Here is a 26,856-nt window from a genome sequence, read left to right on the forward strand (position 1 = left end):
CTGGCAAGCTTTCACAATTTTGCTGACCTATGGATCGAGACTTGTACTTCGAAGCCTGCGATCTGCAAAACAAGAATACTGAAGTCGGTTCGTAGGAAGTACATAGATAGGTACCTTATGCTTGTATAAAGGGCTCTTGAACCAAAGTATGACAATGGCTTCCAGTTCCACATCAAGAGAAGCGCGTACTAGTGACTTGGCGACACGTGATTAAACACCTCATCTTCTGTTCACAACAACAACAATAACCACCACCTCCTCCAGCACCACCACCCATCAAACAACAATGGCGGAAAGTATCATGGTCAACGCCTTCTTCTCCTTACATATGCTTCTCGGCCAATTAACTGGGACTCAATCTATAGGTAGTTCGTTTCGGAATGAGCCATGCGATACGGAGATTGCTAGAAAGATCCTCAACTGGACCGCCCACGATCTCATCCCTTGAATCAAGACCCCGACCCCTGCCTCTGCACAACAATACCGTTCTACCGGTGAGTCAACTGGAATATTCATACCTTCAGGGACAATGTCCACGCATTTGGAAGGGTCCAAGACAAACGTGGCTCGGCGCAACCATGCTGCTTCATCCTAGTCCACAGCCCTCCTCGCAGCGAGTCACAATTAAAAGAGCACGATGCTGTTGATGTCATGCCCAACTCTGTCACTTGCTTGAACATCACTTTTCCTCTTCTTACTTCACTCGTTTGATTTATTGTCCAGTGCTGTCCGAAATCTCTCGCCATGTTCTGTTTACTTGTATTCCTTTTGTTCTTCAATCGACTTCTTGCAGCATTCATTGCTCCAAACGAACACGACCAGATAGTCAACGGGCTAGTTCGGCGGCAGGGAACTCCTTCCTCCTCGTCTTCAGCTACTACAACGCGGAGACCTGACGCACAATGCACCAACGGGCCATTCACTCGCCAATGTTGGGGTGATGGCTTCAGTATCGCCACCAACTATGACAGCACGTGGCCTAGAACTGGCAAAGTTGTCAAGTACCATCTCGAGGTCCAGAATGTCACCATGGCGCTCGATGGGGTCTCTCGAGTCGTCTATGCTGTCAACGGCCAATACCCGGGCCCAACGATTCGGGCTAGCTGGGGTGACACCTTGCAGATCACAGTCAAGAATGGCTTGACAACTAATGGCACCAGCTTCCACTGGCATGGCATCCGTCAGTACTTGACAAATGACATGGATGGCACCAACGGTGTCACTGAATGCCCTCTTGCCCCAGGCAAATCTCGGACATATACTTTCCTGTGCACTCAATTTGGGTCGACGTGGTATCACAGCCATTACTCCGACCAGTACTCTGATGGAGTTGTCGGCACCATGATCATAGATGGGCCTGCCACATCCAACTATGACATTGATCTTGGTGCTTATCCCATCACCGACTGGTACTACCGCCCAGCGTTTGAACTGGCGCCTTTGCTCAAGGCTGGTCTCATACCCCGTGGTGCGACGGGCGACACCTTATTGATAAATGGCACCAATGTCAACATCAATGGCACGTTGGGCAAATATCATCGAAACACCCTAACAAAGGGCAAAAAATATCGTCTTCGTCTCATGAACACATCCACCAATGACAACTTCAAGGTTGGTCTCGACGGTCACAATTTTACTGTCATCAGTGCCGACTTCACACCTATTGTACCATATCAGACCCCTTGGTTATTCATTGGAGTTGGCCAACGCTATGACGTGATCATCAACGCCAATCAAGCTGTCGATAGCTACTGGCTACATGTAGTCCCTCAAACGGGTTGCAGTAGCAATCTGAACAAGAATGCCTTGGCTATCTTCACTTACGAAGGCGCTAACTCCACCAAGCCTCCCACCGCTGCCATGTCCAATGCTCCAGCTAGTAACGACTGCACAGACGCCAACGACAAGATCGTACCATACGTCAAACTCAATGTACCCGACAATTATACCATTCCAGCTCGTTCGCGTCTCGACGTAGGCTTTGCCATCCTCCAGGATGCTGGTGGCCAGACCCTGTTCCAGTGGAATCTGAACTTCACCGCCATTGTCGTCCCGTGGCACAAGCCTACCTTGCAGAGCGTGCTCGAAAGCAATCACACCTTCCCACCCGACATGAACCTTATTGCCTTGCCGGAGGCAAACACCTGGTCGTACTGGGTCATTCAAGCCGTACCAACCATCGCACCACCTGTCGCCCATCCAATCCATCTCCACGGCCACGATTTTTACGTGTTAGGTACAGGAACAGGTATCTACAACAACTCACAGACCCTGCAATACAAAAATCCTCCGCGCCGAGACGTGGCCATGCTACCCGCATCAGGATACCTTGTGCTTGCCTTCATCACCGACAATCCTGGAGCCTGGCTGATGCATTGCCACGTTGCGTGGCATGTGGGCTTGGGTCTCGGAGCACAATTTTTGGAGGAGCCGGACAAGATCACTTCCTTGGGCATCGGCTCTGACTTTGAGAAACAATGCACCGATTGGAACACGTACACGCAAACGGCAATCTTTGGACAGTCTGACTCGGGCTTGTAGTCACGGAATGTATGAAGGAAGGCCCGACTGGCTGCCTTTTCGCGCCAAATGTCATTTCAATGCAATGTATTCATTCACTTGGAATACCTACTGGGGTACGCACAGAACCTAGCATAAATAATCAATCACTTTTCCACTTTGTCAAATTAAACGGTTCTCAAGGGGCAAAGGTTCATGCACTCTTCTTCTGGCATGGTAGTAGAAACCGTGTTGGCACATAACACATCGTTTTGCAAGGGGAGCAAGGCAAATGTAATCGGAGAAAATAGGAAGTACGCGAGGGCAATTCCTCTTCCACTGGGTCAGTCAACCCACAATCATCGGACGGGCTGAAAAGTTCACAAAAGCAGTATCAATAAGATCTGAATTGGTCTAGTTCACTATACATGAATGCGCGTCCCCAATGATTCGACAGCCTTGACCTATCCATTTTATAGAACAGAGAGATTGGGGAAACGCTCCTATAGGGCAGAATGCTTAGTAAAGGGCCTTGAAGCGAGACCGAGAATGGACGGGGTTCTCTTACCAGGTAACCAGGAGGCATCCATTTGCCGTTCTTGACCAATTTGGCAGTGTATTCATCGATTTCGGGTTCGGCTTTGGCAAGCTCGTCAACGGTGGTCTGATCCCAGGGTCGGGCGCCTTCGATGTCGGCCAGGGCCTTCTCCAAGCTCTTCAACTCGACCTCAACCTTGCTCTTGGTCTCCTCTGCGTTCTTGATGGCGACCTGCTCAAAGCTCTCAATGGCCTTGATCTGCTTGCTGACGTCGTAGGTCTTGGGCTGGAATGTCTTGAAGTATTGTTCAATCTCGTCGATGACGGCGGTGTTTTTCAGCACGGATCGGTAGTGGCTAAAGTCGACGGTCGTGGGCTGTTCGGACAGCACTTGTACGCGGCGGCGGGCATCGTCGTTTCGCTTCTTGAAGTTGGCAAGCGCACTCGCTGTGCTGCCACGGAGACCCAGCTGGGTGCCGACCTTGCTCCAGTCGAGCTTCGATACTGCGCGAGACTGCAACCTGTTAGTTGTACACTATGAAAACATCGAGCGTGCAATATGTCATCGAACCCATCAGGTAGCTCGACAGAAGGGCGGAGAAGCTTCAAGACCTACCGGAGCAGCCATTTTGGCAGTGTTGGATCGATAATGGTCGTGAACCGTAAGTGTCGTTGAGCTTTCCTTTGCTCTCTTCACTAGCAGTAGGTGGAAGTCCCTTGCTCGGCGGAATTCAGACTAGCGTCAATATCACGTGATCGGCCCAGGAGTCTGAGTGCGCCAAGCCGCCAGGCATTGTTTCAAGATACTCCCGTTGCCGCTTTTACATTTTTTCACTGAATGGAAGAAGGCCGACTGGTGACCATATACGATAGGTACCTACACATATAGACCTTGAACGTCCATTCTGCGAGACCCTTCCGCGGCAGCTAGATGAGCCCACTAGGCTGAGAAATTTCTCTGATATGTATGCAATGTTTTGTCGAGGTATATTCTCATTTTTGGCTGATCTAGATAGAGCCCAAGTGGTGGTACGGAGCCTAGCTCCTTTTTGAGACATGATCCTTAGACCTGGCCATCTGACCGAAGGCTCAGGGTGGATGCTAAACACACTGTTTCTGTAGTCTGGTGGAGACCCAAATTGCTGTGTGCTGCCGATCATACACTCAATGCCATGATCGAGTTCACTATGTCGTTTCCGTTCTCCTTCAGCGCCTTTACGGCTTTCTTGCGAGATACAGAAGCCTGAGTCATGACCAGGTCGATGTCTTTTGCCTCAAGGCCTTCATCGTCCACCTCTTCATCATCGTCATCGTCCTCCTCGACCTTCTTCTCTTCGACTGCCTTGCCCTTGCCGTGGTCGTGTCCTTCGTGGTCGTGGCCAGAATGATCAGCGTTGGCAGCTTCGGCCGCAGCGAGTTGTTGGGCGGCAGCGGCTTGCGACTGCGAATTCAGATCTTCAATCTTGGCCTCGCCAAAGATGCTGTAAGAATTGGGTCAATTCCAGATTCCTGACTACCTCCAATGTCTGCACTTACATCCATGTGTTGCTGGTTGGGGAGCGGTAGACATCCGGGTTTGAGATGACGAAGAGGATCTGCAACGACTCAGTCAACGATTGTTCGCATGAACCCGGTCCAGCAGTAATGTGTTATTTGCGCGCATGGTGGTAGAGCCAGGTTTTGTCGTGTAGGTCGACTTACTCCTTTTGGTCTTCTCAGAGTGACTCTGGTAATACCAGGGACATGCTTCAAGCCCAGTTTTCCAATAGCCTTTCTTGCCTTCTTCTCATTTCGGCTATGAACAGCCACTGCAGATCCAGCAGGAATATTGGCTTCCCCCTCACCAGCCTCGGGTTCGGAGTCAGATGAGCTAGAGACGTCGTCTGCTGCTGCCTGCTTGGTGGGCTCGTCGTCGGGGAGTTCTTCTATTCTTGAACTCGACATGGTGGAGGTATGATATGGCGTGGAAATGGGAACTACTGCGAAACCTGGTTAGAATTGGAGCAATATAATCGAGTGCTTGACCGGGTTGGGCGCCGGTGAGATGGACTCCTCGTCGATCTCTCATTTGGAGGGTTCAATTGATGACCCAGAACATCAAAGCTTTTGGAAAACTTACTGAATCGATCTGTCTTGCTCGTTGGATGTGTAAACCAATTTTGAAGGTTTCAATGATGAATCGACTGGTCTTGTGCACCTGCCGCTGCTCTACACAATACTCATCGCTTGGCGCCCGAAGATGCAGCTTCGTCCTTTGGCCCCTCTACGAACGCGTGGAGATTGTGTCCCACGTGACTAACTCACGTGATGTGATTATTATCTGGGGATACAAGGCATCATCCCTCTTTTTTAGAAAAAACACACAGTCACTGAGGTGGAGGAATTCCAATGCTGGGGCCACCGTATAATGGAATCAACCAGTCTGCACAACCATGTAAGAGTCATCATTTCCGGCCCGTTACAACTTCATAGAATTACCCTGATGTAGTACCGTCCACTCGGTCGTGCTCGTTCTTTCCAGCCTGCAATTCCATGTATCCCGTGATGGTGAGTCTGCAGCGCCGACCACCAGTTACTGTCACATTCTAGGGGTTCTCTGCAGGCCTACATTACGGTCGAAACTTTGAATAGACAGCGTTCAGGATAAACATATTCCTGCAACTTGGATCCAACCTCTGGCTTTGACAAGTGACAGCATGGAGACGACGCGAGGGCGCTGTGGGAAGTGGGTAAATTCAGAGTTGCATTGCAAGGAGTATGCCAGCAGAAGAATAAATGCGATCCGAACATGGAACGTAAGTGCTTGTGCACATGGAAGGGCCAATTTTTCTGCATATTGGTCGTGAATCAATAAATCTCGGTCGACATGGGGTCTGATCAGTACTCCGGAAAGTAGAGCTCGATGACATCTTTGTTTCGCACCGGGAGTAATTTTTGCACTTGCGGGATTGGCGAGAATTCACCTCATACATAATCAGGTCGACATAGGCGTCGCGCAAAATCACCAACCAAAAGCTTCCAATTGATAACCCATAAGTCTGCAATTTCATGAATTTATTGTATCATGTTTCTGCAAAGGACAGCTCGCTCGAATAGCACGCCGATGTAGTTGCTACCGAAGACCGCGAGAGAAAGTAGTCAGGATGTGGTTGTGACTGTTGATCGGGAGATCATGCTCCTCGGTACAGTGTGACTGCGCACTGCTCCCAAGAAGACACGGTGGGAGAAATTTGACTTGACGCCTGTATCATGCTTGCAGCTATGCCTTTGCCGCAGCTCGCACCTTCGCCTGTGCCTTCAAAACCTCGAATCGCGCCTAAGCGTTACCATGTCAGTCATAATGTCCTGCAAATCGCTCGTCTTGACGTATACTGATTTTGGGGGGGTTGTGGCTCACCTGCTTCTTCAACCTCAGCACCTTGAATCGCTCGAAATCTGTCAGGTTCTTCCGGCGGTCTTGTTGCTGTCGCTTCTTCGCCCAGCTTGACTCGGCCCATTTCTTGTCCACCTCGTGCTTCTCCCAAAGCTTCTTCACCGGACCCGTACCGGCAGCTTTCGGTAGGTTGGGGATGACCCAGGGTGTGAGGGAGACGGTGCTGGTAGGCACAGCCTGTCGGGGTACAACTGCGCCTTCTTTCGATGAAGGACCATCGACCAAGATCTGTCGAATATGTGAGCGAGCGTTCTTCTTCTTGCGGAATGAGAGGGTGAGCGTACTCTGCCAGGGTCGATAATTTCGACAATAGTTGCAAGCTTGCCCTCGAACGGTCCTGATCTCAGGGTCACCACCCTTCCGACCTCCACCAACTTCCAACCGGCCGGCTTAATATCGACGGAAGACATTTTGCCGAATAAACTGCGCACAAGGATCAGTAATTGTGAAAGTAGCTGACCAGAGAAGAGGAGCGTACGAAAAGTGTGTGGGATAAAATTGTCGTTTGTCGCCGTCTGGACAGTCCGAAGTGTTAGCCAGACTCGTTGGATGTCGGGCAACTTGATGTGCGACGCCAAGCCCACAACGCCAAGATGTTGAACTTTGGCCTCGGAATTTTACCTTTTCCGAAAGATTTTTGCCAAGCCCTCAGACTGCAGACACTTACTTTGTCCGCTAGTCTTCTTTCCACGTCTGTTTGTTTTGCATCGCACCAGCAAGATGGCTTTTCACAGGCTTCAAACTTAAATGAGATACTTGTCCAAGACCACGTATTGATCTTTCCGAGGATTTGTTCGATGGCTGCTGTTCTAAGCGTCGATTAAGGAATCGAATGGCTCACATAATGGTTCGACCAGGTGGGCATCCCGAGAAAACACGGGGTTCATGGCTGGGTTTCCTGTGAGGTGACAACCAGGTAAGCAATTCAATCACCCATCAAGCATCCTTCCTACACCAATGATGTGATAATTTGCGATTGAATCTGGTTCTGGAGACCCTCGCCGGGGTCTCTTAACAGCTCCAGAGAAATGATATTCATTTCTTACATATTCTGAACAAGACAATCATCAAACGAGCTGTCAAAAACGTCCTCGGCTAGAATCTTTTGCTGACCGATACAGTACCAGGATCTGCTAAACCTCAACCACAAAGGTAGACCATGAATGTTGCACTATTCAACACGTGATGATTGATCGTAAAGGTATGGCAGCCCAACTCTTGTTTTTTTCCCCAACCGATGATTACACAACCATCTGCCTAGATAGTAAATGATCAATATTGACATGATCGTACCCTTATCACCAAGATCTCTGAGGAATTCCGAAGACCTTCACTGCACAAGCATTATCAACCTTTTGTCATTGCGGGTTGCTAACCTTGTCTACAGGTAAGATGCCAATGTGGCCTCTTCTTGCCCTTCACTACCTGAAGGCCGCAGCCGGTGAGATGCTGGCGATGCCTAGCTTGTATGATGGCCATTGTGTTTGCCTTTCGAAGTTGGCCAAGACCCTGGCAGGGTTGTATGATCTCACGCACCTGCCGGCGACATAAATCTTCATAAGATCATGGCGTGCAATCTAGACCCGAAGCATGTGACTGGATGTTAATCCAAGAAGGATGGACGATGGCTGCCGGATCCCAAAAGAAACGTTATCCGTGAGAATATAGACAGCTACATGCCTCGTCTAGGGATTCTAGGAGCTCAGGGCTCGAGCTTCCAATGGGTCAGAGACCAAGTGTAGACTCGATAGTGCTGTGGCACTTCGGAAATATAAACAGCCGTGTTGGCTCGGGAAACTGATACCACGACGAGATACAATCCTTGTCTTCTTTAATAAAGCGAACATTAGCAGACGATCCTCTGATCTCGACATGGTGCCCGGTCCCTGAGCTTACTGCATGTACTTAGATCAAGAGCCTTGCGAACCTGCAAGGGTGCACACGTGACAACGCTAGGCGGGACTTTTATATTTGTGAGACGAACATGAGACTCGACCACCCCTTGCAAGTCGGGACTAATGGCGCAGGTTGTGGAGATCATTGACAACATAAGACTATGTACTGTAGGAAAACATTGCTTGACGGACTTGTGTCATTGGCAGGTCGATGTGCTGCTTCTCAGATTGGCGTAACATGCTGAGTATGACGACGGGCGCTGCTGCGCAACCAAGCGTCAGTCTTGTCAGACAGATCTATGTCGAAAATAGTGGTGGTACAAAAGGCAGGATGAACTGGTAGACATTCGTTTGGAAGCAAGTGAGTGGGCAGCGGCTGAGTGGGTCTTCCCCAGCCTTCGATTCGAAAGCTGCCTAACTTTTTACAAACGCGTGAAGTCGATACCCTCGTCCTCCGTTAGAACCCAGTCACGATCTGTGATCTCCAGATGACAAGAGCACGCAAGATTACGAGTTCCCTGCGGGGCAGTGTCATTTCATTACAACATCCTGGGTGAAGAAGATTCTAATGGAGTAGAATGGAAGAGGCTGACATGGATCTTGAAACTGAACCGACAGTTTGCGTCCCAAGTCTCATCGACCGTGGGAATGTTCACATCACACCAAGGACATGACTTCCGGTTTGCATACTTGTCCTACGATCATGGCGTGCCCCTCAATTCGTCTTCTCCACGGCACTCTTCCACTTCTGGCAGCAATTACCCATGTGGAATCTGCGCCCGGAACACAAGCGACAAGTTGCAGGCAGAACGGCTGAAGGCGAACGTCCTGGCCCTTAAAACACTACATAAAACTCCTCCCAAGCGGGGGTAGACACGGCATCTGGTTCAGATCGCACACTCCCCGTTGCAATGGCGTCGTCTTTGCAATGACCTCTACCGACATGAAAGAAGCCACGGTTTGTGTTGGAAGGGCTGCGTTGCCTTGTTGGATACCACAGAAGAGTTAAGTGCCTTGATGTGGCAGCACCTTCCTTCATTTGCCCTCCTCCCCGATTTGCCCTCCTCCCCGCCCTTCCTTCCGCGCTTGCCTGCTGCTTCCCTTGCTCCTTCCATGCTTCTCACGAGATAGGACTTCGTCCTTTCCTTGCCCACGCTGCGCGTGTTTCGCTCATCTTTGCGTTCTCTTTATCTTTTATTCCTGACGACGTTACGTTTCCTCCACGGCAAATCCGACTACCTGCAAGTTTTCATGACCTTCCCGGATTGGTGCAACCACCCATTTCATCTTGCCTCACATCTGCCTTGGGCCTCGACAACTACTGGCCCTCTGACTCCCATCATCTTTTTCTGACTGCGCATTGACTGCTGCACAAGGCAAAAAATCACTAGAGCAAGCACGTGCTTGTCCGACTTGACCACTCATTTCACAAACCCTTCTCCCTTTTCTTTTGCTTTCTTCATCCTATCGAGGAACCACCCTTCCTCTCTCATTCCAAATCACCCTTCGTTGACGTCGCAAAGAACCTTTCACCCGCTGGCCCGGATGGATCCCCCTTTTACTCACAGTCGAGGAGCTCGACCTCGGGCTGTTGATAACGGCGACCAAAGCGTTCAACTTCAAAGCTTTGCATACGCTCAAGGCTACGATATGGCTCTCAGATACAACACTGATGGACTTGGCATGACCTATGTGGGCATAGTAGTGGCGTGGACCTGTCTGCTGCTTCCTGCTACCATCCTCCTCATCAGGAATCGTCATCTTCCCTACCTTCGGATGCGAAACATTCCTCTCTGTGTCAGCGCTGTGGCTACTCTACATGTATACTGGGTTCTCTGCATGATTGCCTACCTTCTCAATGGCTATTTCCCATGTCCAGCTGAGTATTGGATCATGAGCATCTATCTTCCATTGGGTATAGCTCTTTTCCAGGCAACAAATTGCCAGCTGCTTTCTATCGCTGCGGCTCAAAGCAAGTATGCGCAAGGAGATGTCGTCGTCCATGCAACGGCACCTTTGGGCCATCGAATGCCTACTTGGCGAAAGTGGTGGGCTCGACTCAAGGCAGCCAATGCGACAAGAAACACAATGACATGGATAGGAATAGGCATGTTGGTCCAAGTCAGTCATTCACCATCGTCATTATACGTCACTAACATGTCAAGGTGGTCGTTTCTCTGGTCGTGTTCTTGGTGTCTAAGAAGTTCCACCCCTCGTTCGGCGTCCCAGGCACAGAGCTTCGCCTTGACGATGCCGTTTCCGGTGGCGATGAGGCGGCACGGCTAGCTTGCCGACGGGGATGGGAATGGTATGAATACCCCTTTTTCATGTCTCAAGTGCCTGACGTGTTTTCAGGTGGCCATCAATCGTCTGGCAGCTATTTTGGTCGTGGATATATGCCCCTGTCCTTCTCTGGAGGGTTCGCCGTGTTGACGATGTTCATGGATGGCGAGCACAAACTATGGTTTGCATCATTTCTGGGTGAGACGCCATCACTGCGTGTCGCCATACCACTCTGACAGCAAACAGGTTGCCTGCATCACCCATGTGGCTCATTGCATTGTATGTTCCTGGCATGAATGGCGTCAACAAGTTCTTCGGTCCGCCACTCTGGTGAGCTTGATGGTCCGTATTTGGATCAAACACAATTCTGACAAGCTGCAGGTTTTCTGCTTCGATCGTGCTAATGCAGTCGTGTGTCATCTTTGTTCCCTTCTTCCAGATTTTCAGACACCGCCGATTGGAAGCAGAAACTCGTGAAATCATCGCTCAGTGGGAGCAGAGGCAGAAGCTGGAAGGATCTATACTCTCAGCTTCTCAAAAAACAAGTACTCAGTCCCGATTCTCCACCAAAAGCGCCGCAAGTACAGCAAGCGGTCGTCACGGTGAAATGTACACCATGAGTACATTAGAGAGGACTCTTCAACTCAACCCCAAGCCCCTTCTAATGTTTTCTGCCCTACGAGATTTCTCGGGGGAGAACATCAGCTTCCTAGTTCATGTCCGGAAGTGGAAAGCCAACTGGAACTCAAATCCATCGAAGAATAAGAGTCGCAAACACGAGTTGACCGAGTCGCATGATCAGACTTTGCTCCGGCAGCAGTTCAAGCAAGCTGTCGGAATCTACGCCTCGTTTGTCAGTCTCAAGTACTCCGACTTTCCTATCAATATATCTTCAGCCCAATTGAGGGATCTTGAAGGCACTTTTGAACAATATGCAGCACTCGTCTGTGCTGAGCCAGCCTCCAACGCAGCAACTCCTTTCGAAATGTTCTGGTCTTCAACAATTTCAGAGGATCCCGAGAGCCAGACTGGGAAGGATCAGTTGTCAATCGTATCTACAGTCGTTGGCGATGGTGTAAAAGACGACATTACGCCTATTGTAGATCCCGTACGCCAACTTCAAGAACTCAACATGACCAACTTTGGCGAGAGGCTGCCTTCTAATATTGCTATCCCGGACTCCTTCGGCCCTAATGTATTTGACAGAGCCGAACTCAGTATCAAGGAGCTTGTGCTGACCAACACCTGGGCAAAGTTCGTCAAAGAAGGTTTTGCACAACAGCAGAACGAGGGATTTCGAGCACAGTTTGAAGCATCACTGCGCGCATGCTACTCGATGCTCCCAAAGCTAAGCTTGCGTCGCCGAGCCGCTCCCACCGACAATCCCTTGGTCAAACCCTCCGCTGGAAACTAGGAAAACCGTGCAACAGAGAGTGATGCCAGCAGTGGCCGAAAAGGAGGAATAACTTCACGCATCTGAATTAAAGCTCGGTTTACGGATTGCTCGGACGTGAACGTGGCCTGCAATGTCGATGCTTGATACCTGGCAAGATGTTGTCCGGAGTGACACCTCGACCATTTGCGTTTGCGTGCCTGGGTAAACCGTGGACTAAAGCACACCGAGGAGTATTATCATGCTGTACACATATCGTTGTTGACGCCCTTGAAGGTCGCTGTCGGTGATTTCAGAAATATCAGTGTGCTTTATACGTGTGGCTGTCTTCGTTGGGGGGATAGTCAGAGCGAAGGTTGCAAGATTTGAATTTATATTCTTTTCAGCACCGCCTCGGGGCCCAATCTTCTTCTCATCCTGTTTGCTTATCTACAGATTCCGTACCCAGCTCAAAACTAAACCGAGCAAAGGGTTACTTGCTGGATGGTCAAATGGCACTGTGGTCTGGAAACACGAGATTCTTTATTTTTTTTGCTTCTTTTTGCGAGTCTACTATTGCGCTCCAATCACGTGAGAGGCAGGGAGGAATGAACCATCTAAACACAATCCTGGGTAGTTGAAGCCAGCCAAAGGATTACAAACACTGACTGCTAACACGCAGAGATACGCGAGGGTTCGCAGTGCTATATGCTCCCCTTGACCAGCTTTGAACCTGATTTTCGATCCACGACGTTTTTCTTCGCTGTTCACTTTTCTCGAGGGGTCGGAGCTATCGTTGCACGTTCCAGAAACATGTATGTGCGGATGCAACTCGTAAAGTCATGGCCGTTCTATTCAGCATTCGAGCGATTGGTTTACAACTTGTCTGTTCATCATACTTGTTAGCACTGCGCGATGAGAAGAGGGGGCGGGGTGGGCAAAGACGCATACCATAATAGTTCTCGTATCCTGGCACTTGAGGCTTGATGCCCTTTCTGGTACGCATCTTCTCGACGGCTTGACCGGGGAGGGTGGTTGCGTTAAGAGGGGAACCGCCGGGCAGGAGCTGCCAGTGGTCGAACACCATCTGGGGGAAGGCCTGGCCACCGGTGGCGGCGCGGAGATCTGCGTTGAAGCCGAATGACTCGGAGACAGGGAGGTAGGCACGGACGGTGAACAGAGGGGTACCAATGCGCTGCTCCTCGGAGAAGACGTGGCCTCTTCTGCGGGTGAGGACACCGTAGATACCTCCCATGGCTTGCTCGGGAACTTGAATTTCGACCAAGAAGACAGGCTCCTGGAGACCAGGGTCTGCCAAAAGGGTAGCGGCATAGAGCACTCGTCGAGCAGTTGGGATAATCTGACCACCGCCACGATGGATGGCATCGGCGTGGAGGGTGACATCCATGACGTTGAATCGGATTGATCGCATGGGCTCTTCGGCAATAGGTCCTTCACGTGTGGCCCACTGGAAGCCAGAGACAAACGAGTCCTTGATTTCGTTGAGGTATTGGACGGCCTTGGTTTGATCGACGAGCAAGTTGGGGCCGGTGGTGTCAGGACCGAAGCCCCAGATCTTTCGAGCATCGGTCACATCCCAGCCGTGTTCATCAGCAAGAATACGCGCACGAAGCTTGAAGTCGTCGCGAGGGTTGATTTTGCCAGCCTCAATCTCCTTGGAGACCTCCTCGGAAAGGGGCTCAGCAATGACGTAGAGACGATTGTGCTTGTTAGGAGACTTGGATAGAGCGGTCATGCTGGATTGGGCGTTGACGGTTTCTCTGTATGGGACAACAGGGTCACCGATCTTGAGAGGAACACCAGCGTGGTCTTCTTCCAAATCCTTCAAGCAAATCTCCAGATGCAACTCACCGGCACCGGCGACGACGTGCTCACCGGACTCGGAGATGAAGGTCAAGACACAGGGGTCCGACTTGGACAATCGCTTGAGACCTTCGACAAGCTTGGGCAGGTCATTGGCGTTCTTGACCTCGACGGAACGCTGGACGACAGGAGAGACGGAGAACTTCATGACCTTGAGGTTGTGAGCGGTCTCGGAAGTGGTGAGAGTACCGGACTTGAGCAAGAACTGATCAATACCAACAAGGCCGATGATGTTGCCAGCGGGCATGTCATCAATGGGCTCAACAGTACGACCCATCATGAGGACGGTTCTCTGGATGGCCTTAATGAAGAGATCATCTTTCTTGCCAGGAACATAGTTGGGGCCCTGGATGCGCACTTTCAAGCCGGAGCGAACGGTACCGGCAAAGACACGACCAAAGGCGTAGAAACGACCCTTGTCCGATGTCGGCACCATCTTTGAGACGTAGAGCATGAGATCAGCCTTGGGGTCGCAGTCCCGGATGGCAATGCAGGCAGCATCGTCAGAAGGACCTTCGTACAAAGTCTCAGCACGGTACTTCTGTGCAGTAACTGGGGATGGCAGGTGGATAACCATCATCTCCAAAAGGGCATCGGCCGCGGGCAAAAATTTGCGCATGGCGACCTTGAGGAGACCCTTTCCGGGGAGTTCCTTCTCCTCGGCAGTGATCTTGATGTCGAGTTTGCCGGCGAGGGTGATAAGGTCATCGACTTTGCCCTTGATGAAGGCATCGAAGATCTTGAAGATGGGATCAAGAATGAACTGGTTGAAGGCACGCTCAAGAGTCTTTCCTTCAAAATCAGCGGTCTTGGTCCACTTCTTGGTCTTTGGGTTGAAAAAGTTGTCTCCCCACAGACGTTCCATCATCTTGGACTTGTCGACACCGAACTTCTTGGCGTATCTGATGGCAAATTGTCTGATGGTGAAGGCCCAGCCGTGGAGACCAGAGCCGAAAGCAACGGTGCCCTTCTCGGGCCAGACTTGGACATCACCAAGAGCCTTATCGAAGTAGGTCGAGATGATGACATTGACTGATTCGATGGTTCGGAGGAATGACTGATACAGATCTTCCTTCTCGACTTGAAGTTCGAGCAGAGCACGATCGACCTTGTTGATGATGACGACAGGTTTGATACGCTCACCCAAGGCTTGTCGGAGGACGGTCTCAGTCTGGACACAGACACCTTCAATGGTGTCGACGACGACCAAGGCACCATCGGTAACTCGCAGGGCAGCGGTGACTTCGGAGGAGAAGTCGACGTGGCCGGGAGAGTCAATCAAGTTGATCAAGAATTCGTTACCCTCGACTTTCTGTGAGAGCGTTAGCGCAGGAGGAGATATGTATGGGTCGAGGAGCCTACCTGGGGGATATCTTTGAGATCATCTGGGTCTGGAAGGTGGGCATACAGGGAGATGGCAGTGGACTTGATAGTGATGCCTCGCTCTTGTTCGTCCTTTCGTGTATCGGTGAATCGGCTATTGATTTGTCAACTGCGGTTGCCTCAATGAGGGGCAGAGGAAAGACGTACGCTTCACCAGCTTTGGCGGCGGAGATGATACCAGCACGCTGGACGAGGGAATCGGTCAAGGTTGATTTACCGTGGTCGACTGGGAATGAGATTAGCTTGGGATCGAGCTTGATTGTGAAGACAACGAGGAATTCCACCTACCATGGGCAATGACGGACATGTTTCGAATGTTGGCGGGACGATCCATCAACGCCCGGATCTCGTCGACCTGAAGACATGATTAGCTTTTGCTTGGTACGGCAGCGAGCAATGACATACTGTGAAATTGACCATGTTTGCGGTGGTGGTTGAGGGATTGGCCTGGGAGTGGCTGGAGGGGCTCTCTGCGAGCGGTGTGTGGGAGAATGAAGCAGTATCGAGGGCTTTCTCGATCTGCTAAAAAAAAAGAGACGCCTGGAGGGAGAAGCGCCGATGAGGTGAGGGTAGGGGTACAAGGACCGGGATGAAGGGGGATTTTAAAAGGTTCAAGATCGCAAGAACCGATCACAGATGAGACTCGAAAAGGTGAGGTCTCAGTGGGATTGCAGATATTTCTCTCGCACTGGTAACCAAGTAGTGGGAGGGGCTTAGTGCACCAGGACGACGGCTTGGCACTGGACTTGTGAGAGACAATTGACTTTCCAAGGTTGCTGCCCGAGAGAGATGAAGGTGAGTGGTGGGTTGTTGGGTGGTTTGGGTGCTATGATGGAAGTAATTGGTAGGTGCTGGTGAGGGGTGGGGACCTATAAGTGGAGACTAGGAGGGAGCATTGGTACGGATACAGTACTTGTACAGTCGTAACATTGTAAATAGGTGGCGATATTGGCATTCTGTAAACTTGTTGGGTATCATTGGTATGTCCAGTACATGTTCCACGTGAACCCGCTTAAGTTTAGTGACTTTCTAAATGCCCACGACTGACTCACAAGCCAACCCCGCTATGTGCCCACCCGCCACCAACCGGAGATAACGATTGGGGATATTTTCACCATTATTATTGTTACAGTACTCCGTACTGTTGTCCAAGGTCATACATATCTCCAATGTGGCGTGTTGATCACCACACTCCCTCTACCCTGGCGTGCCTGACATATTCACCACCAGCATTGTTGTCATCATTGCTGATAGGACTAACGACTGGTCTCAATCTCTGCTTACCTGTGACTCATGTGTCAACTTTCAACAACGCAAATGACTGGTATAGAGCCATCTTAAATATATATCAACCAATCATTTCCATAATGCAGTTATTGGAATGCTCCAGACTATAATTGCCATTGTCTGATCTTGACTATGACCATGGATTACTAATAAGATAGACACATTGTGAAACAACAAGAATCATACAACAACGCCGCCATCGCCATCGCTATGCAGACATTTCATCAGCTAGCTCCAAGGATACGAGCATATGCATCCTCCACCTCCTTGGCCACCTCTAGCAAGGCTACAATCCCAATCGAGTGTGTTGCTTCCGGCAACTTGTCTCGATGTAATCCTATCCATTCCAACGGTGGTGTTGCCTCGCCCATGTCGCGCAGCTGAGGCGTGTCAATCACGGGAGGCGTCAAGGCAACGTAGGTAAATTTCGACTGTGGCACATTCACCACCGCCGTGATCTTTTCCTGGCCCCCGTTCTCTCCCCCTTGCGACTCTGTCGTGATCTTGACAGCGGATGGTGGCAGTGGCTTGCCGAGTCGTTGTGCTAGTGCCCGAGAGTGCGATTGCCACATCCCACGAATGAAGTTGATGCGTGAAAAATTCCATCCAACGTCCACCTTGCCCTCGAATGTGCTGCGGAAGTTGTGTTCAATCACGTTCGAGTCCGGCGATTGCCACGTCTCCATGGAAGACACCAGCCGAGGCACCTTGACAATTGTACCCCCTCGAGACGTCGTTGCTCGTTCAATGACATCAGGTACGGACACTTCACTCAAAGCCTTGGTCGTTATACGATTGACGTTAGATAGAGCCACTCTAACCTGTCCTAGGCTCATACCTAGCCGCGTGTGAATCTTCTGAGAATGTGTCACCACGGCAAACCGCGCTTGTACTTCGGTGGCCTCAACCTTGAGGATTTGATTGTCGAAGAAAGTGTTGGGGAATGCCCCCACATCGAGCACTCTGATCATCACCACCACGTCTGTGTGCAGAGAAAATGTTCCTTTAGATGTTGCTTTATCAACCTTTGCTGTCTGCCGAGATGGTGCCACCCAATTGCTCGAGGGAAACACGGATTTGCGACGCAAGAACTTGTCCAGGTCATGTAGCGACGTCTCGTAGGCCTCTTGCTTTTCCTGGATCAACCTCTCAAAGGCCTGCACAAGCGCAAGGGTTTGCCCCGCCGCCGCAGTTGTGCAAAACGCCTGAACTTTGCCCCCGTCCAGAATTGCAACCAGCCGGTCGTTGCCTGTCGGATTGTTGCACCTGACATTGTACATGAGAAACTCAAATGACGAAATGTCGGCAATCGCAAAAGGTTGGTAGTCAAACGCCGCCTTGACGCGCAGGTGATCAAAAGCAATAGATGCTTGGATCAACGGGGCACGCTTGTTTGGCTCCCCGTCTGCAGGCCATCTTATGGACGTTCGTGCCTTCATATTTTCAAGCTCAACGAACCCGCTCATTCTGCCACTGCTGTCAATGCCAACTCTTTCGAAGCCAATACAGAGATTCTGCTCCGAATCGTTGTTTTTCTTCGACGACGCCCAGAGTTTAGAGATGGTGAAAGCCGACGTTCCCAGGCCTTGTCCCAGATCCACCTGAAGTTTGATTTCTTGCATGGATATAATCGCATGCCACGGTAGAGAGCCCTGAGCAGAAAGCTCCTGGTAACGCTGCATTGCATATGCGTGTTGGTCTTGAGTTGTGGCTAACGGAGCTGCGCTTTTCGTGGTACGACGAAGCTCTGCGGGGTACCAGATCTCTCGGAACAAGAGAAAGTCTTGCAACTGTTTGGCATTGATGTCTGTTCTCATTGGGCTGACATTGAGGATAGCACAGATGCCTGTGGTAGAACTGACATGTTTACTGTTCATCAATGAGAGGACAATCGTCTCAACCTCGAAGCTTGCCGTTGACTCGCGTGAGTATACGTGCTGAACAGATGCTTGGAGCTTGTTGAATGTAGTCAAGATGGCGAAGAACCGCTCTTGATCAGGGCCTGACACAGTATTGACCGTCACAAATATGTCTGCGAACCTCGTAGTTGCAGCCACGCGAGCTATGGGCTGACAGCTCAAGCTGAATTCCTGTCGTTGGATGTATAGACCCGCATTCAACTTGCACCTACCAAGAATCGCCGTTGGCGTACTGTTGGTTATTGCCGAGTCCGTAAGATAAGTGCTCGACGGCATCTGAGGTAGCGATGCATTGTCATTGTCCTCGTCATCACCCAGTATCTCTCTGATGCTCGACGATATCTCCAAGATGATGGGCACCACAGTAGGATATAATGTATTCGACGAAGCCGCAACCTTGACCTCTGTGCTGAGCGATGGATCCTCCCGGCCATCATCTTCGTACTCAATTTTCAAAGCGACGCCAGGCGATTGAAGGACCGCTGAGGCTACCCCGTCGCCCTGCACTGCTTGTCCATATCGACCAGCTCGTGAGCGCTTTTTACCCTTGAAGAACCCGAACACGGATGTCTGCTGTTGTGCTTCAAGGCGAGGGCTGATATTGACCACTGCCCCAGCGAAATCCGCATCCACCAAGAGCGAAGCCAGACGCTTCCCACTCAGAAAGTCATTACGTTCAGGCTTGGTGCACAAAGTTTCTCGCTGCGAGGTTGCAGCCATATCAACTGAAGCGGCTTTTCGTAGCTCTGCACTCGCTTTGGCAATTGATTTTTGGAGAGCATGAGCGGGAATCACGCTGTCGGAAGCAAGGCGTAGATCCAAAGCCTTGCCCTTGGCTTGAAAGGCAAATCGACGATCTTTCTTCGTCGAAAGATACGCAGAGCCAAACACCACTTCGGGTAGAAGGGCTGAATTCGCGGTTCTTTGTGTAGGTTGGTCTGATTGAGACTGGGGCACAATTTGTAGCTGAGTGTCCAAGATTGAAAGTCTAGCGGTGCCTTCCTGTCTCGTCTGAAGGTCAACTTTGCGGACCGAAAAGACCAAGTCCTCTGGCTCTCGTGTCGGTGATAGGACCGTGTGCTTCGTCAAGTTCCATCGAATTATGATGTTTTCGAGATCGAGCGCGTAAGTTGCGTGGTAGAGCGTTGACGACGTAGAATCATTCGTCGAAACTCTTTCAAGGATATCCTCACGAAGGTCTCTCGGCTTTAAACGATCCGTGATACCCGCAGTGGTCATTCTTCGCAACCTGGTGATGTTGTTCGATTCATCTGCAAGCTTGATAGATTTGATACGATCTTGGACGTATACAATGACGTCGACTGCGGCAGCGGATGTCTCTTCAAACAGTTCTGCAGAGATACTATCACTCCAGACCCGGAACACTTGTACATTCCCAGTCTTGGAATGCGTCTCTGTCTTGCTGGAGGCTTTGAGGCCCACCACACACTTTCCCACATTGATTTTGTTATGTTCGCTGGTTCGATAAGCGCTCAGACCGATGCCTTTGGAATCTAGTGTGAATTGTGGTTGCTCAAAGATTGACTCTGCTTCGAGCGCCTCGTTATGTATGAAGAGTGTAGTGCTCTCAAGCCTGGCCTCTAGTTCTGTCGGCGCTGAATATTCCCCTTGGGCACGAGGGGCACTCATGTGTATGTTCACTCCGGCAAGTGTTCCATGCAGAGAATATCGAAGCAAAAGGCTAGGCTGGCTCTGAGCTGGACTACTCGTGTTGGACCTAGGTCCTAGAGCATCTTCTATTCCAGACTGTAGGCGCTCAATCGCGGACTTCGCATCTGGCAAGAGTTGTATTACTCCTGGTTGATTAAGAGCATCGAAGCATGCCCGAACTCCAGCAGTCTCAAGATTTATATGCTCGATCGTAACTCGTGCCTTGAGGGAAACAACCTTGGCCATTTGCTGCAAAGAAACCATTCCGTTGATTGGCGGCATATTTAGAATGGACAGGCTGTTTTTAGAGATCCCGCGGGGCACTTCGAATGAATGCTCATGCTGCTTGATGTCAAAGTTAATTTTGAGCCCCCCTTCTGGTCCTGGAAGGACGGAAGTTCGCGCGACGTGGCCTGCTATCGAATACTGCAAGGACGGGACAACCGTAAATCTCAACCGATAATCGTCCATAAACATTGCAACGTGAAGATCCAGATCAAGGTTGGGCCTCTCCTGTTCTGTTTGATCAATCTGTGTTCTTGTGACATTGCTCTTGCTTGGAAGTCGTTTGACAAGCGCGAGAACGCTCTTGAGTTCATCATTGACCACAGCATCGACGACTTCTAACAACCCAACGAGGTGTTCCCTCATTTCAAAACGGAACCTGTTCGACGCAGCGCACAATCTCACAATTGTTCTTCCAGGGGTTGCAGGTGGAGGAGAAACTGAGCCGTACATCTTCGGTGAACGAAGCCCCCACATAAGCAAAGTCCGTGAATGGCTTTTGACTTTGGCAAGCGCTGTGTTGGCTGTCACCGTGAAAGACGCTATGTTCGGCCCAGAATCTCCTGCATCGAAGGATGTGGCACTTCGGTAGTTTTCTGCGGCCCATCTCAGTTTGAGATTCGCAGATGAGAGATCAATAGATGCAGTATCAGTGCCCACAACGACGGTGAAACTTCTTCTCGTCCTCCTTGCAAGAGTTTCCTTGGCCTTGTCGACGGCCTCTGACTTCGTGCTCGAAAGTGGGTTTCCAAGCTCTATGACTTGGCGTGCAAGATCGATGAGAGCCCAGTTCAAGTGAAGAGCTGTGTCGGCCAAATATGCCTGAATTTTGACATTCTGGGTCGGTTCGGGTACTAAATTGCCGTTGCCGCCGTTTGCAGGATTTAATGCGACATTCAGGTCTAGTCCCAGGAGAGCCAGATCGCTCTGTCGTGGGCCAGGATCCAGGACAACACTCAACTTCCCAATTATAACTTCTGCAGAGGCTGCAAGTCGCATCATACGCGCGTGAGGCGCGGGTTCCGCGAGATCTTCAAGAAATGCATTCACAATTGGCACTTTGTCTCTTGCAAAATCCCAGCCTCGCCATTGTTCAAAAAGAGACAGAATATCTCTTTTCGCCTGGCCTTCCAGATCCATGGTGCTGCAATTACACTCTCCAAGGTGCTCAGGCCCGTGTTCCCTTTCCAGCACACTGAAAATATGACGCAAACGAGATATGATCTTCCATGAATCCGTGAGTCGAACATGCTTGTCAGCGCTGCGCAGCACGTACGATGGCCTCGTAAGGAATATGGGATCAGGGACGGAAGATCCAGCCTGCGTGAGATGGTAGATGACATGTTTGGGCTTGAAGCTATGATCAAGGTCCGAAAAAGTATCTGTGATTTTTTCCGCCATGGTAAGACTCCTTTGTATGAGCCCTGCCATGTTCGCTAATCGTTCCGCCCAGAGGACGACGTCTAGGTTGCTGAGTTGGAGTTTCGATCGTATTTCTTCCCTCATCCAGAACCAAAAGCCGATATTGGCCAAGGACATCTCTGCTTGGGCAGATGGCTTGGAAGCGTCATCGTGATCGCCTTTGGCAGTCAGAGATACGGCCTCGATTGATCCATAGGCAAGTCGATGCGGCTCCAGTCCGTCCTTTTGCAATCCCTCAATTTTTAATCGCTGAGAGCGAAGCATAATCTGGGCTCCAGACAGCTTCATATCATACAAGTCACCAGGAGAAGGAGGTCCAAGATCGTCCCTTGTGCTGTTGATGAGGCGGATATGAGCAAAGGGCAACTGTACCGCAAGATCTGTTATTTGACCGAGGCCCTCATGCCGAAAGGCGTCCAGAAGCTTCTTCATTACACTCATCTGAATCTTGTCAAGCTGGTCAACAGGTTGATCATGATTCAGTTCACGAATCAGATCTCCTACTGACGTGAATAGTTCGGGAGTGCAGAATCCCACCAGGCCATCTTTTATCAAGCAAAGAACCCCGCTATGGGGATTGTTGTCAATTTCAGGAATGTGTGGGTCATTTACATCGCTTTTCTGAAGTTGTAACCTGGCTGGATTGCGGGAGCTTGAGTCAAATGCAGTCGGCACTCTTGAGGCGTCTGGTTGAACGTTGTGAAGTGTGAAGTGGGGCGCAGTCCATGGGCTCGAGAATGCTACCGTCTTGGGCTGTGCCACATGAGTCTGGAAAGCGCCATGACTGTGATCCGTATGACCACTTTCGCCGAGCTTCTCAGAAGGCTCCCTGGAGCCCGATGCAACAGAGAGGTTAGTTCGTGCTGAGCGGCTTCTCGTTCTAGCATTTGGCTGGCCGAGGCTGGCAGAATGCTGGTTCAGTAGACTGGAACTTTCCCCGTGTAATGATGACTTTGATGCAAGAAACGAACTTTTCCGTTTGGCTACATGACGACCTTGCAGAAGTGATCTCCCCTGTGTGAGCTCGCTGTATGATACGGAGACCGGTTCTGGCATCATAGGCGCTGGCATTGCTGGTGGTTCGCGTGCCCAATCACGCGGCTTATGATCTGGTGGATACCGATTCTGGGTCTCCAACAACCACTGGGCACGATGGGTTCGCTGGTCGTGATATCGAACATGTTGCTGTTGTAATGCCCGAGTCTCTGAGAGGTTAGATGTTTTGTCTAATGAGCCTATTGTCAGAGAGGTCTCGAGCCGTGCAAATGTTCTGACAGAACTTGAAGGCCTGCTGTGGTTTCGGGTTGCGCTAATGCGATCGACTGCTGCGACGAGGATTTGGGGCACATGCGCCCTCAATGTCTTTGCGAAATCTGTGCCTGTCAAGTCGCCAAAAGAGAGGTCACTCTCTGATAGCTCTAAAAGAAACGCCGTTCCTGAGGTTGTGAGCCAAAGACGTAGTGCAGCCATGTTCACCCTAAGGAAGGTTACATCATGGAGTGTTGACTTTTGAAACTCGGGCAACGCATTCTCGTCGTCATCGAGAGTGTAGGCGAATGCCCCAATAGAATTGATGAGGGTTTGAAGAAATAGAGTAGAACACTCTCCTGTGATTTCTCCGACATCGATATCCCAATTACACACATATGTTGGTTCTGTGGGAGGAGCGCCAAACATGCGATGGCCAAATATCCCTGCACTGTTGACGAAAAGTTGGCAATTGGTGATTTGCGGTGGCTGTGTTTTCAACGTGCCAGATAGGGTTTGCACGGATGCCTCTAGAGGGCTCGAATTCACCTGTAAATCCATATAATAATTAGTGAAACGCATGTCGGCTTCTACCAGCAACACATCAACACGGATGCATTCTCGCCGCGTGTAGATATTTGCAGGCAGAAGCACGTTGGACTTGTCTGCACGGACAGTCAGAATGACATCAAGATCGTTCTCCTTCTTCAACCCTTGACGTGCCAACTGATCATCATGTCCGAGGAGTAGATCTTGGTATTCTTCCAGAGTTCTGAAATGCAGATTGTCACCGAAATAGTTCTCTTTGGCATTCATGAAGTAGCGGATAAGGTAGCCATGCAAAAAGAACTCAGGGGAATAGCCAGTGATTGTCATGAAAAGAGAATCGGTTAGATGCGGGCTGACATTGATGTAGTAATTGTAAGAGCCTTCTAATGAGAGCTCTTTCAAGGTCGCCATCGTTTTGTTATCGGCCAAGGTATTGAGAGTATTCCACAATGGTGTCATCAAATCCAGATATGCATTGTGACCACTGGCTGAGAATTTGACGCTGCTCTGACGAGGCGCAAAATGATACAAGGGTATGTCAACATTCCCGATCAGCTGTTCAAAGCCAAGAATCAAGAAAGCATTCTCATCAGTATCGCAGGGGTTGTCAATGATGTTGTAGTCGTTGGCATTCAGATACAGTTTCAAATTCGGGAAGGTGAGATTGATCTTGTAAACAAACGGTACGAATGTCATGTAGTCAGGTTTTTGCCCGGCGGTAAAGTCGCTGATCAAATCTGTCAACAAGAACATGTGGTCTCTGAGGAGGAACATCTCCATACTCATGTTTTCGATGTCAAAAATCCAGGTATGTGGGCTGTTCCATACAAGCGGATTTGAAAGATCGCAGGACACCTTTTGGGAGATGCACCTCCAGAGTAGAGCATGGTTGACACTTGAGGATGCTTTTGTGTCCTTCAGGTCAAGACGCAAAAGATTGACATACCCTTGACTTCTGGGTACAAGGTCCATGTCGTAACTGACTGTGGAGTCCTTTCCGGCAGAGACAGTCAACCAGCCGAATGGTCTGACATCGGGCCCAAGTGTAGCTTTTGCAGCTTTGCGGAAGCGAAAGTGCTTCTTCTCACGTTGTTTTCGACCAGCAGCGGCCTCTCTGACAGCATGTGCTCTTCCTCTCCACAGCCAATCTTTAGATCGTTCTTTGGTGGGAACCCGGAGGCTAACTTCATCTTCCAGATCGACCCGAATGTTCATCACCGTACTTTGACGTGGCTGTCCAACTGAGGGTGGTGCGGCAGGCGTGACAGAACGGAACGGATTCGGCAGAAAAACATTTTGAATCTCTAAACGAAGTCTGTCGGCCCAAGGGCCATAGTTAACGACCCCTCCCTTGACTGTGAGATCCAGACCATAAGCTGGAGGTATATAGCCGTGGGCATCTACATCACCTGCAGAAGAATCTTGTTGGAGACAATCTGCGGTGACCTCACCGGGTGTATCCCAATAAAAATTTAAGTGAACTGCGGGGCTGTCGAGGATCTGTGAATAGCGAGCATAGTCAACATGAGACCAGCCCTCATGGTCGTCTCTCTCATCTTCGTCCAGATAGCGCCCGAGGCCGTGCCAGGACTGATTTTCGTCCTGAAAACCTTCATACATAAAAGGTGCCCTCGGCTTCCTCTCCGGTGATCCCGATGTTCGAAGAGAGCCACGCGAACTTCGCACTCCAGGAACAAGGTGCTTGAGGCTATGACCAACACGACGAAGACGGAGGCCAAGCCCAATGTCAATATACCACCATGGTCGTCTTCGACGCCTTAGTGATTCGGCAGCTGAAATGGCTTTCTCTGCAGCAGAGGCCTGAGAGCTTCGGTAGTCAGGATTTGGCCGCATCTCAACCCGCGGACGCTCGATATCAAAGTCAAAAACTTGGCGGAATATGTCGGAGGGACCTGCGGCGCCAGCATCTATGTGGCCTGAAGCAGACTCAAAGGTTGTGACGACGAGAGCCCTTGTATTCTCGTTGCCTAGTGTGACAGCGCCTTTTGCGCATTGAAGGGAAATAGGCAATGCCCTTAGAATCATGGAGTAAAAACCGGGAACCGAGGTTGATTGGGGGTCATCAGTGCCCGAATCTATAGAAGTGTTTGTTTCGAGGCGCGAGATAGGCACTGGAAGCTCCCCTGGACCTAGCTGCTGGGGGTCGGAGGCGGAGGAAGTAGTAGGGGTGACCGTATCATTAGACTGTGGACGTGTGGTGGCAGTTCGATGCCGTATCTTGTGGTGAATCGAATGGGTACATTGCTCATCTTGATATTCTTTTGTATTTGAACCAGACGCTAGGTTGAGAATCGATTCATAGACTGGAGTACGATTGTAGACAAACCATTCCAAACCCCCGACGTATATTGCGATGCGTGCTTCCGCAGACTGGGATTGTGACCTGGATGGTTTCCCAAGTTCCTCGTCGGATGAACTTGTCTCGGTACCCTCTGGGCCATCTGTATCTTTGGATGATTTTTCTGTTCTCGGGTATTGATTGCAGGTTTGAGGCGTGGCAAGGTCAACCTGGCGGGCGGAGCGCTGCCAGTAGCGCCAGGTAACGTAGCCGTTCTGAATGAGGACGGTTTCATTCTCGGCATGATAGCGAACACCCTTGAAAAAAATCCTCCCGGCCAGGAGAGAGATCTGTAGGGCTTGAATGTCGATCCATACTCGATACTTGTGCCAGGTGTATGCTCTTAGGCCGTACGAGACCAAAGTTGCAAACACACGATTGAAATAGAAGAGAAAGAAGAGTGTCAAGCAGGAGCATGTCACTATTTCGACGAACCAGGTCCTAAGAATCTAGTCAGCGACAAGGAAATCAGGTAACGCATATCAAAGAGGCGGTATACCAATTGAAGGTGGTGTTGCCGGAGATGGGCTGTCCAACGAGGTCGCTCCCGTTGGGCATGGTCGCAATGGGGATGAGCGACGTGGAGATGTGTCACTCATATTGGTGTACTATGAGGATGCGAAGCCATCAGCATAGACGTACGGCAGTATATGTCGTGAGAGAACTGGCTATAGGGACAGCATGCGTGGGCATCTGAAGACTGGACGAGGAAGATGTCGTCTGCGGTTGTCTGCGGTTGACGTGGAACGCCACACTCACCAAGGCAGGCGCGGTCTGCAGATGTGGTTGCAGCTTGTCCGCGCCTTCCCCGCAAAACTTCAGGAGCGCAG

At 50.4% G+C, this 26,856-nt stretch overlaps 7 protein-coding genes across 7 annotated transcripts; 2 read left to right on the top strand and 5 right to left on the bottom strand.

Moving 5' to 3' along the window:
* Nucleotides 1-744: 744 nt before the first annotated feature.
* Nucleotides 745-2,541, top strand: PV10_01870 (uncharacterized protein; the record flags this gene model as incomplete). Its single annotated transcript, XM_016366118.1, has 1 exon — nucleotides 745-2,541. The coding sequence occupies one exon, from the start codon at nucleotides 745-747 to the stop codon at nucleotides 2,539-2,541; it is 1,797 nt and encodes a 598-aa protein (XP_016229767.1).
* A 347-nt stretch (nucleotides 2,542-2,888) lies between these two features.
* PV10_01871 (uncharacterized protein) lies at nucleotides 2,889-3,726 on the bottom strand. Its single transcript, XM_016366119.1, has 3 exons — nucleotides 3,653-3,726; nucleotides 3,068-3,550; nucleotides 2,889-3,002 (listed from the first exon to the last, which is right to left on the bottom strand). The coding sequence occupies exons 1-3, from the start codon at nucleotides 3,662-3,664 to the stop codon at nucleotides 2,973-2,975; spliced, it is 525 nt and encodes a 174-aa protein (XP_016229768.1). The 5' UTR covers nucleotides 3,665-3,726; the 3' UTR covers nucleotides 2,889-2,972.
* Nucleotides 3,727-3,955: 229 nt separating this feature from the next.
* PV10_01872 (nascent polypeptide-associated complex subunit alpha) lies at nucleotides 3,956-5,228 on the bottom strand. The gene is made up of 4 exons (XM_016366120.1): nucleotides 5,156-5,228; nucleotides 4,738-5,015; nucleotides 4,573-4,631; nucleotides 3,956-4,517 (listed from the first exon to the last, which is right to left on the bottom strand). Exons 2-4 carry the CDS (start codon nucleotides 4,978-4,980, stop codon nucleotides 4,193-4,195), a joined length of 627 nt encoding a protein of 208 aa, XP_016229769.1. The 5' UTR covers nucleotides 4,981-5,015; nucleotides 5,156-5,228; the 3' UTR covers nucleotides 3,956-4,192.
* A 616-nt stretch (nucleotides 5,229-5,844) lies between these two features.
* On the bottom strand, nucleotides 5,845-6,987 carry PV10_01873 (uncharacterized protein). The gene is made up of 4 exons (XM_016366121.1): nucleotides 6,948-6,987; nucleotides 6,754-6,892; nucleotides 6,434-6,697; nucleotides 5,845-6,352 (listed from the first exon to the last, which is right to left on the bottom strand). Exons 2-4 carry the CDS (start codon nucleotides 6,877-6,879, stop codon nucleotides 6,296-6,298), a joined length of 447 nt encoding a protein of 148 aa, XP_016229770.1. The 5' UTR covers nucleotides 6,880-6,892; nucleotides 6,948-6,987; the 3' UTR covers nucleotides 5,845-6,295.
* A 2,922-nt stretch (nucleotides 6,988-9,909) lies between these two features.
* PV10_01874 (uncharacterized protein) lies at nucleotides 9,910-12,061 on the top strand (the record flags this gene model as incomplete). The annotated part of the gene is made up of 5 exons (XM_016366122.1): nucleotides 9,910-10,485; nucleotides 10,530-10,672; nucleotides 10,720-10,845; nucleotides 10,894-10,977; nucleotides 11,029-12,061. The coding sequence occupies 5 exons, from the start codon at nucleotides 9,910-9,912 to the stop codon at nucleotides 12,059-12,061; spliced, it is 1,962 nt and encodes a 653-aa protein (XP_016229771.1).
* Nucleotides 12,062-12,398: 337 nt separating this feature from the next.
* Nucleotides 12,399-15,986, bottom strand: PV10_01875 (elongation factor 2). The gene is made up of 6 exons (XM_016366123.1): nucleotides 15,692-15,986; nucleotides 15,575-15,641; nucleotides 15,434-15,512; nucleotides 15,266-15,380; nucleotides 12,971-15,215; nucleotides 12,399-12,905 (listed from the first exon to the last, which is right to left on the bottom strand). Exons 1-6 carry the CDS (start codon nucleotides 15,704-15,706, stop codon nucleotides 12,895-12,897), a joined length of 2,532 nt encoding a protein of 843 aa, XP_016229772.1. The 5' UTR covers nucleotides 15,707-15,986; the 3' UTR covers nucleotides 12,399-12,894.
* Nucleotides 15,987-16,658: 672 nt separating this feature from the next.
* Nucleotides 16,659-26,752, bottom strand: PV10_01876 (uncharacterized protein). The gene is made up of 2 exons (XM_016366124.1): nucleotides 26,526-26,752; nucleotides 16,659-26,467 (listed from the first exon to the last, which is right to left on the bottom strand). The coding sequence occupies exons 1-2, from the start codon at nucleotides 26,582-26,584 to the stop codon at nucleotides 16,798-16,800; spliced, it is 9,729 nt and encodes a 3,242-aa protein (XP_016229773.1). The 5' UTR covers nucleotides 26,585-26,752; the 3' UTR covers nucleotides 16,659-16,797.
* Nucleotides 26,753-26,856: the final 104 nt, after the last annotated feature.

Source organism: Exophiala mesophila (assembly GCF_000836275.1).
Source record: "Exophiala mesophila strain CBS 40295 unplaced genomic scaffold supercont1.1, whole genome shotgun sequence".
Classification (NCBI taxonomy): Eukaryota; Fungi; Ascomycota; class Eurotiomycetes; order Chaetothyriales; family Herpotrichiellaceae; genus Exophiala; species Exophiala mesophila.